The sequence below is a fragment of the Octopus bimaculoides genome, chromosome 13 (genome assembly GCF_001194135.2).
Source record: "Octopus bimaculoides isolate UCB-OBI-ISO-001 chromosome 13, ASM119413v2, whole genome shotgun sequence".
Taxonomy (NCBI): Eukaryota; Metazoa; Mollusca; class Cephalopoda; order Octopoda; family Octopodidae; genus Octopus; species Octopus bimaculoides.
Genome location: NC_068993.1, coordinates 54,414,440 through 54,422,465, shown reverse-complemented (window position 1 = coordinate 54,422,465; position 8,026 = coordinate 54,414,440). Strand labels below are relative to the sequence as shown.

The 8,026-nt window shown below is 36.2% G+C and overlaps 1 protein-coding gene across 5 annotated transcripts in view; it reads left to right on the top strand.

The window, feature by feature from the left end:
- Positions 1–7,470, top strand: part of LOC106867546 (proton channel OtopLc) — a 186,402-nt gene extending 178,932 nt beyond the window's left edge. For 4 of the 5 annotated variants that reach the window (XM_014912446.2, XM_014912448.2, XM_052972488.1 and 1 more), the window contains exons 7-9: positions 743–965; positions 2,272–2,442; positions 4,259–7,470. In XM_014912446.2, the coding sequence (XP_014767932.1) occupies positions 743–965; positions 2,272–2,442; positions 4,259–5,073 (1,209 nt within the window). In that variant the 3' untranslated portion in view covers positions 5,074–7,470. The remainder of the gene's footprint in view (positions 1–742; positions 966–2,271; positions 2,443–4,258) is intronic. The other variant, XM_014912449.2, reaches the window with a different exon arrangement.
- Positions 7,471–8,026: the final 556 nt, after the last annotated feature.

The window sequence follows — 8,026 nt, the reverse complement described above, 5'->3', positions numbered from 1 at the left end:
CACACAAGTGTATGTGTGTGTGTGTGTATATATATATATATATATATATATATATATATATATATATGTATGTATGTATGTATATCGGCCCAAGGCAATAGTAGAAATCACTTGGCCAAGGTGCCACGCAGTGGGACTGAACCCGGAACCACGTGGTCGGTAAGCAAGCTACTTACCACACAGCAACTATATATCATCGTTTCATCATTCTATGTCCCATCTTTCTATGCTGCCATAGGTTAAATAGCTTATTATCCAAGTTAGTTGATATTCCGAGTTAGTGCTTGGAACCATAATATTTGTTTGCATTCAATGTATGTATACAAGTATTTGTGCAAGTGTGTGTATATGTGTGTGTGTGCACATACACACACACACATGAACAAGCACACACACACACACACTCACACATACACATGGATGAGAAAGAATGCTAGATAAAACCCACCACACACCTAACAGAGGACACCTAAAGGCAGCGAGCTGGCAGAATCGTTAGCACGCCGGGCGAAATGCTTAGCGGTATTTCGTCTGCCGCTACGTTCTGAGTTCAAATTCCGCCGAGGTCGACTTTGCCTTTCATCCTTTCGGGGTCGATTAAATAAGTACCAGTTACGCATTGGGGTCGATGTAATCGACTTAATCCGTTTGTCTGCACTTGTTTGTCCCTTCTGTGTGTAGCCCCTTGTGGGTAGTAAAAAAATAACACACCTAACAGAGGAATCTCTCTCTCTCTTTGCAGATGTGTATCCAAAGTTATAAAGCAATTGCACGTTTCGGTCTGATGCACATGGTTGGAACGAACCTGAGTGTCTGGACGCGTGATCTGGTGAAGGAGACCATTAGAGAGATCCATGAACATACAAGCATCAAAGAAAATAAAGTCCACGCAGCACCAGAAGCAGAACCATTGACCTACACCGGTAGCGGCAATGGCTCTGAATACTCATTCAATCAAGACAATGGTAAGTTTCGACAGCCACGCCTGATTTGCTGAAATTTTTTCTCATTGATTCATTGTTCTAACATTCTCTCACTGTTCTAACATTCCCAGCCTACGCATTCACACATACACGTCTTAAATATCGACCCCCCCCCCTACATGTGGAGATTAAGTTCACACACTTAACATATACAGAGTTGCCAAGACAAATGAAAATAGGCTAACTCAGTATAGTGATGTGACGGGAGTTGAAACCTCAGCTCAAAATTAAATATGTATGCTTTGGTGTTGTGGTTAGCACAGATTTATGAGTTACAGAGAGGCACAGTGTTTGAAGTTTGAATCTCAAAGACAATGTTACAACTCTTTCCATTTCTTATATATATATATATATATATATACCACTAGATTCTTACCTGGTATGATAATGATTCTGCCAGTTTGGTGCCTTATCTTGCCCCAAAATATTGGTTACAAATTTTGGCTCAAGGCCAGCAATTTCGAGAGTGGGGTTAAGTCTATTACATTGACCCCAGTGCTCAAATGATCCTTATTTCATTGACCGTAAAAGGCAAAGCTGACCTCAGTAGAATTTGAACACAGGACATAAAGATGGATGAAATGCCACTAAGCACTTTGCTTGGCATGCTAACAATTCTGCCATCTCACTGCATTATCTTGCCCCAAAATATTGCTATTTAATCCTGTTAATTTCGTGCCACTTCAAGAATTTTTCTTCTTAATCAAATCAATGATTAAAACATTTTTCGACAGATGAAATGTTTTTACAATAGCATCAGGAGATTCTTTAGCTTATGTATGTATTACATACACACACACACACATATTTATCCCTAATACTCTTAGGAAAAATGAAACCCTTACACAATCAAATTTTCCTTCCTGTTTGGCATGAATTGCTTGTGCTTATCTAATGGGGCCCTCCCATCATTTTCTCTCCCACAATCCTGTGCTATTCGCAGAGCTTGTGCTTATAATGTTGAATCATCTCATCATATCCTGTGTTATCTACTGAGCATGTTCCTTGCCATTGGATCATCTCATCGTATTCTGAGCCATCTACTGAGCATGTTCCTTGCCATTGGATCATCTCATCGTATTCTGAGCCATCTACTGAGCATGTTCCTTGCCATTGGATCATCTCATCATATCCTGTGCTATCTGCTGAGCTTGTTCCTTGCTATTGGACCATCTCATTATCATCAGAAGGCCGGTATGGAGGTTGAATCCTCTAACGGCTGTCATCTGCCAAAGCTGTAGGCCTTACACAATGTAATTAGAACAGTGTTTGAAATGTTTCTTTCTAGGTGACCTCAGCATAATTATTTCATCTACAGGCGGTATTAACACAAGCTTTAATGCCGGAGTAGACTCTGGCAGTGGTAAATGTATCGAGACAAGCCTTATGAGTAAAGTTGTTGAAGATGCAGCTCCATATTTGTACCCATGCAGCATCCAGTACAGTCTCATCTGTGCAGGTAATATTTCACCTTTTCATTTCTTCACTTAAATCAGCCAATCATAGCTAGAGATTTTCTTTATATATTTGCATACAGGGTGTTCATAAATTATCTTTACAACCTCCATAATTTATTCTGTTATATCATCGAGATGTGTTGCATGCAAACCATGGAACCCATGTGGAATTGCTCTGATGTTTCTCATAAAACTTTATTTGTTTCTCTGTTTTCCAATAAACTCTGCTCAGTTATCTTTTTTTTTTTTTGCATTTTGTAATTTTTTTTTAAATTTTCAAATTGTAAAGGTAATTTATGGACACCCTGTATATTTGCATGTAAGAATGTATATTCCAGGTTGTGAAGGTATGGAAAAACACATAAAATGAAGCTGATCACCATGATGGTAATGACATACAATACACACATACATATCATCATCATCATCATCACCATTATTGTCATCATCATGTCCAATTTTCTATGGTTGCATAAAGCAGTCATGATTTTGCACAATATTGATAAGAAATTAACCACACTGCTTGTATGACAGTGATATTCATTTACAGCTACCACACTTTTATCAAGATTAGGAGACACACACATACATATATTCATGCTCACACACACACACACACATGTGTATGTGTGTACAGATATATGCATTACATACAACAGGCTTCTTTCAGTTTCATCAACCAAATCCACTCACAAGGCTTTGATTAGTCTGGAGCTATAAGAGAAGACACTTGGCCAAGGTTCCACTGTGTAGGACTCCACCTGATTTCATTGACTAAATTTGTCAAAGTGGTGCAGCACTAAAGCCACTGTCCAGGTTTTCCATGACTGTAGACTCCACATTCTTTAAAATATGCCTGTAAAGCAACTTTGAGAATATTAGAGTACACAAGGAATATAAGAGAATTATATTATAATACTTAGGGAGTGTTAACAAAGATGGGGAGTATTAAAAGTTCTCAAGGAATATTAAATGTACTTAGTGGGTATTAGGGTTGCTGGGAACTATTGTTCTTTTTTTATTATCTAGGTAGGAATGTTGGCCCTATGCAAATCCATTTCAGCTTACAAAGGGCCAACACTCCCCCTTTGGGCCAAACTAATATGGACCACCTCAACTGGGAAGAAGTAGCCCATATTCATCTGGCCTCTATCGTTTGACATGTCCAGTATAGGAGCGTCCAGCCAAGAGCTGGCACTCTTCAGTCATAGCTCTTAGGGTCACTGAGACACACAAGCCACAACAAGGACTGGACCTTGTGGTAGACTGTGTAGAGAGATACAGTTCTATGACATTGTGGAGTAAATTTCTACATAGTGGTGGTGTATCGCTTAGTGGTTAAGGTGTTGGGCTCATGATCATAGGATTGTGGTTTCGATTCCAGGATCGAGCATCATGTTATGTTATAGAACAAAACACTTCATTTCATGTTGGTCCAGTCCACTCAGCTGGCAAAAGTGAGTGTTCCTGAAATTGACTGGCATCCCATCCAAGAGTAAATATACATCACAGAAACCAGAAAATCAGCCCTATAAGTCCAAATGACTCACGAAGGAGCTAATGTAGATTTGTATGGCATCATAAATGTTGTATTAAATCCTTAGACAAGTTTCTTAACACTACTTATATCAGCTTCTGGAAAATAATAACTATTTATTTTTCTATAATTTCTGGTAAGTTCTTTCCAATAAACTTAAATAATCAAAATTTATTTCATTTTGGTTGCTTTAATATAAACCTAATTTTGAAATATTTCCCTAATTTCAAGTGCTTTTCCTGCCATTAATGCTATATTTTTCATTTTATTTCTAAAACCAGGAATCCTGTATGTAATGTGGTCCAACATCGGAAAGCAACTTCTTTACCAATCTAGCGACGAAGAGAGTCAGCGCGAGGCTAAGGTTCGATCTCAGAAGCTAAGTGTCGACTGCTCGTCATCAAGTCGTGGTTTATTTATGGGTATTTTTATACTGGTGTCAGCTGTTATCTCAATGATAGTCTTCTTCATGCTAATCAATAATCCGTCTTACACAGACGCAGCCATCCAGCTAGAACATCTTTCTCAAGTTGTCCTCAATGTTATCGCATCTATAGCACTCATCCTAGCTTTCGTTAGGATGAAAGATTTACGATTTAGTTTGAAAAGCGAGCTCTCCCTCGAAGAAATGCTACTAATTGTTTCATTACCAGGCGAATATATATTTGGTTTCCTCAGTATCATAGCCATTGGTGTGGAAGGGATCGATCGAAGCGGTTTAATAATTCTCCTGTCCAGTATTCTCGCCATATTTGAATCATCTCTGCAAACTATGTTTATATTGAATGGTATACGACGTACAGCTCATACACCACAATTACAGAGGCAGAAGACTGGACGAGAATTTATTACTTTCCTAATGGTTTGTAATATAGCCATGTGGGGTATCTACACGTTTGAGATTCACCGCTCCGAGTTCAATCCCGCACAAATGCGTTTCTATGGAGTTATGGCCTGGAATATATTCACACATATTTCTATACCACTTATTATCTTCTTCCGATTCCATTCTACAGTATGTCTCTCCAATATCTGGAAACATGCATGGAAACGAAAGTCAAATAGTCAAGAAAGTTTGACAAACCTCAACCAATAAGGACTACTTTGTGCAATTATTTCACTCTTTATTTCAATTTAGTTTACTTCCTCTTACCCCACCCCTTGAGTTTTTCCTCTTTTTTTTTTTTAGTTTACCCTTCATTAACTTTTTTATGGTTAATATTTTCCCCCCAACCTCATAAAATCATTTGTTAAATAAAAAAAAAATAACTAGTTGAAGTAAAAGGCGACTAAAATATGAAAGTGACATATAAAGACTTCAAGAAACAAGAGAAAATACAAAAGGGTTGTACTGAAAAATAATTGACTAATGTTTATGAGAAGAATAAGGACCATTACATCCTATACAACAACAAACGTAACATTCTTCATCCGAACACTGAATGAGGTATATTTTTTTGTTGGACGTTAGATATAAAATTCGGAAGTTATGTTCAAACAAGACATATATTTTCTACCATGAGGAAACACAGCATCGAATTGGATCAATTAATATAAAAGGGTGAGAAAAGAAAAAAGAATCTTTATTTTAAGAACATGACAAAACCACTTTGATATAATATTTAAAAATCACAGGATCCTTTATCGATAATTCACAGTAGTTTGTGTGACATAAGATGGTATTTTTGACAGGAGAAAAAAAAAAAAATGAAAAACTTATTTTTATGTTAAAGTTGTCCATCGTCGCCACGTTGCCTTGGCTTGTAAGGGGAGATAACCATGACTGGGGTGGTTTAAAGAAGACAAAAAAAACTGCTCTGGCTTTAAATCGGCCATGTATCCTATTTGTACATAGAAAATATTTAGTCAGCATGCAACATGCATTACATACATACATACACACACATACATATATATATACATATATAACACGTCTGTATACATGTATGTGTGTGTGTGTATCTATATATATAAATATATATATATAAAAGTACATATATATATATATATATATATATATATATATATATATATTTATTTGTGTGTGTGTATGTACATATGCATATATATATCAGTTTGAATACATGATGACTGGGAAATTTTTTAATCAATTTTATACTCAGTTCCTTTTTACTTTCTACAGAAACTGCTGATAATTTGGAGGAAAGTCTGTATTCTTAATGCCCTTAAGTTAACTGTTATGGAAGGACTGAACAAGTTTGGGGCATCATCGGAGTGTATTTCACGTTGTTACAATACTCCCTTTTTCACCACTCAACAGACTCGTTTCAACGTGGTTTCGACCAAATATTCGAGTATCTATCTTCGATCGATTTCCGTTCACCTGTAAGTTATTTCTCCAAGACAAACACAATCACCCTTGCTCCGATGATGGCTTATCAAAGACACAGAAACGTGTGACTCACTGTCCCTCCATTACATTTATCATAGGAAACGTTATATAGATATATATTCTTCCTTCTTGTTGACATAGCAGTTTCGTTAGAAAGTGAAAGAATTATCTTTCCGTCATGTTTTAACTGAACAAACAGATATGAAGAGATATACACACTAGCCATACTGATACATACACACACACATATATATATTCACTCACATACACACACACAAATATGCATATATATATAATGGTTTCTTCAGTTTTTCTTGTTTTTTTTTTGTTTACTTTTGTTTTCTTTCAAACAAAACTTTTCTTTTATTTCTTTTTTTCTTTTTGTTGTTAATGTTGTTTTGTGTTTTGTTAAATATTTTGTAATTAATTTCCAGTACAGTACAAAAGAGGCATTAACAGTACACTGCAGTATACATAGAGGTATTGACAGTTTAGTATCATAGAAGTGTGACACTAAATGTCTTTGATAGTACAGTAGATAGTATTGACAGTACAGTGGATGGTTCTTGACAGTACAGTCAACTGTTTTGACAGTACAGGAGACTACACTGACAGAACTATACAATAAAGTCATTGACAGTGCAATGCAGCAGTTATTCATGGCCTGTTGAGCTATAGGCAGACTTTTACAGTAGAAGTAGTGAGAATATATAGTAGAGGGAGTTGTTGACAACAGAGTTATACAGTTAGAGTCATTGACATTACAATGGATTTGTTGACAATACAGTACAGCAGAATTATTGACATTACAGTAGTCATTAACAGTACAGTTGAGTTATTGACAGTAATGTTATTAATAATATAGTACAGCAGGATTATTGACAACAGAGTAAAGTTGACTGTACAGCAGAGTTATTGATAGTACAGTAGGGTTATTGACAGTATAGTGAAGCTGTTGACAATAGTGCAGAGTTGGTTGATAGTGCAGTATAATCATGGTCAGTACAGTACTGTACAGTATGGAATGTTCTAAAACTTATATTTGTAGATATTCTCAGAACAAAAAAAAAAAAAATTTGCTTGTTTGTTTTTTAATTCCAAATAAAATGGAAACATTTACAATAAAAACTACTACTATTATTATTATTATTATTATTATTAATATTATTATTATCATTTCATGTGGTGATGCCTGTAGACAAGTTCTGAAGCAGTAGAACCTACAGAAGTGTGTTTCAAACCCAGTGGAAACCATTTGTAGCATCCAACAGTGACTTACATCGTTAATGCCATTGACGAAGATGGTCATTAATCTCTCCCCTTCAGCCCCGGCTTTCTACTCCCTTATAAATCCACAACCTTGCTATAATATAGGAAATCAATGTTTCATTTATTGGTTGTGACCAGCTCCCTCTTAGTGATATGTGGTGAACTCTTCTGAAATAGAAAGCAGTTGAGGATTCCACAATTTCTTGGTGAGCAATAAACACAGATGATTTTAAACAAATCAAAGTGATCAAATGTCCGTGGTGTACATTAGCTCATTCCCTCCATCAAATCAACATTACCTGTACAGGTGCATGGTGTACCACACATTCGATACTGAAGTGATTGTAGAGCAACATGAAACAAAGAGTTTTGCTCAAGAACACAATGCACCACCCAGTCTGGGAATTGAAACCACAATCTTCTGCTC